The following is a 2,277-nucleotide window of genomic DNA, read 5'->3' as shown; positions in this document are numbered from 1 at the left end:
TATACCAAAGGTTAACTCTATACAGAAATCTTGCACTGTACACAGTCTTAGTCTATCTTGAAATTTCTCATAAATTTTAAATCTATCAGATATGCACAAGAACAGTCTTGAACCTGCAATTACCTTTTAAAGTCTTCTGACATCAAAGTATCCCCTGCTACTCCTCACAGTTATTTTCCATCTGTGAGGAAAAAAAAAACATCTGATCAGTCAGCTGGCTTCATGAGATATTAAATACAGAAGTATCACTGATCTGTAAAGAAGAATGAAGTCTGCATTTGAGCCCAGGGGAGGTACTTGCAGTATTCATGACGGGGGATCCGACGGAGCTTCATATTGCGAACCCCGAAAAAAATACATGAGCCTGAAACTTACACCCAAAAAAATACCTGGCAACAAAATTTTCTACCCCAAAAAATACAAAACCTCGCGCCTCGATACTAATTTATTCAATCAAACAGACTTTAAGTCCTAAAAAAATACATGACAGATCTCTTGACCCAAAAAAATACCGAGGGTGTACATTTTCAACCCAAAAAATACGTCGGACCTCCCCGTCATGTATACTGCAAGTAGCCCCCCTGGGCATTTGAGCCTAGCGGCCTATCAGACTGGAGTTTATCCCGGTTTCTGTACCATTGAGTGACTAGGAGTACCGGTATTTCTACTCCCCCTGGATGGGATTCTAGTCCATCGCGGGGTTACCTCCAGCATTAGTTCACCAGTACCCATTTATACACCTGGGTGGAGAGAGGTACTATGAGTCAGAGAAAAGTGTCTTGCCCAAGAACACAACACAGTGACCTCGGTCAGGGCTTGAACCTGGACCACTTGATCCAGAGTTCAGCACACTAACCACTAGGCCACCATGTCACCTATATCATTTGTGATGGGAAACAAAATAATGTAAACAGCAAATGGTTTAATTTTGTATATGTTGCAGTTAATTTTTGATCTCAGTTAATTTTTTATTTTAACTAGTTAGTTTTTTCTAACTAGTTGATTTTTTTTAACTAGTTAAATAATGGGGTTGGGGTTAGGGTATCATATATTTTTAAAAAAGTAGTGGTTCATCCAACGTTTCCTACGTGGCACAGTGGGATAAGGGGTTGGACAGCAAATCTTGAGGTTGAGAGTTCAAATCTAGTGCAGTTTAAAATAAAAGAAAAATAAATAAATGATAGTACTTAGGGGAGAGGGATAGTAGCAGATAGTAGGGAAGGGTTAGTAAGGATGGGGGGGAAGACATGAGATATCAAGGGGGGGGGGGTGTTTTTCTCTTTTCTACTTAATAGCGAAGAATAAAAAAAAACTAGTTAGAAAAAACTAACTAGTTAAAATAAAAAATTAACTGAGATCAAAAATTAACTGCAACATATATCAGTGTTTGCCAAAATTTGTCATTTAATGACAGGAACCCATTAGGAAATGAGGATGACTAACAATGGTGAGGATGTCCATGGATAACAATAATGTACAAACTAAAAATGGGGAAGTCATGTTTAGCTCCAATATGCGTGAGATTTTGATTCATGTAATTTTGGTTAAAAATGGATGTACTATCTTTACCTGTCCAATGGAGTCACATTAGCTGTCATGATGGACGTCAGTATTTCATTAACATCTTCTTCACCAGTGTAACCACTGCCCCATCCAAGAACCCGTGCCAGGTCATTACCAGTGCCAAGTGGAAGAATGCCGATATATGGAGGCAACTGACAAATCAAATCCACCATTAGCTTTGTTTACAAGGGATGCACAACAGGTCAACTTAACATTATTTGAAAAGTTATAATGTATATGCACTTTATAAATTTCTTTTAATTGACATACATGTGTAACTTGAAGATTTTGCCTTATTACACGTAAGTGCCATGTACCGGTATTTCCTTATTTATGTTACAATAATTATGTCTTCATTCCTTGCTATTCTAGCAAGAAATTAGATGTCAATCAAGTATCAGAAAAGACCCCCAAGAGGACCAACACATAATTTGTATTTAAGCTACTCTGTAACTAAACTACAAACAATATTACAAACCTTTAACTTGACTTTGTCTAAGGCACCAAGAACCCATCCGACGCTCCCATCACCTCCACATACCAAAATACGGGTCCTGTGGTTAGGAAGTAGCTTACAAAACTCCAGTGCAGATTCAGGGGGGACTTCATGAATATCTACCACCTAAAGATAGAATTTATTTATCAGTTTAATTTACAAAATAAAGTTTACAGTTTTCCAAATAGTTTTACTATAATGAAGAAAGGACCTTGGAT

At 37.5% G+C, this 2,277-nt stretch overlaps 1 protein-coding gene across 1 annotated transcript; it reads right to left on the bottom strand.

The window, feature by feature from the left end:
- Nucleotides 1–126: 126 nt before the first annotated feature.
- On the bottom strand, nucleotides 127–2,185 carry LOC144640080 (diacylglycerol kinase epsilon-like; the record flags this gene model as incomplete). The annotated part of the gene is made up of 3 exons (XM_078499301.1): nucleotides 127–181; nucleotides 1,570–1,715; nucleotides 2,042–2,185. Coding segments are annotated over 3 exons (345 nt in total), but the record flags the coding sequence as incomplete, so codon positions are not given.
- Nucleotides 2,186–2,277: the final 92 nt, after the last annotated feature.

This window comes from Oculina patagonica, unplaced genomic scaffold (assembly GCF_052425735.1).
Source record: "Oculina patagonica isolate OP01 unplaced genomic scaffold, crgOcupat unplaced1792, whole genome shotgun sequence".
NCBI lineage: Eukaryota > Metazoa > Cnidaria > Anthozoa > Scleractinia > Oculinidae > Oculina > Oculina patagonica.
This window is presented reverse-complemented; position numbering and strand designations above follow the sequence as displayed.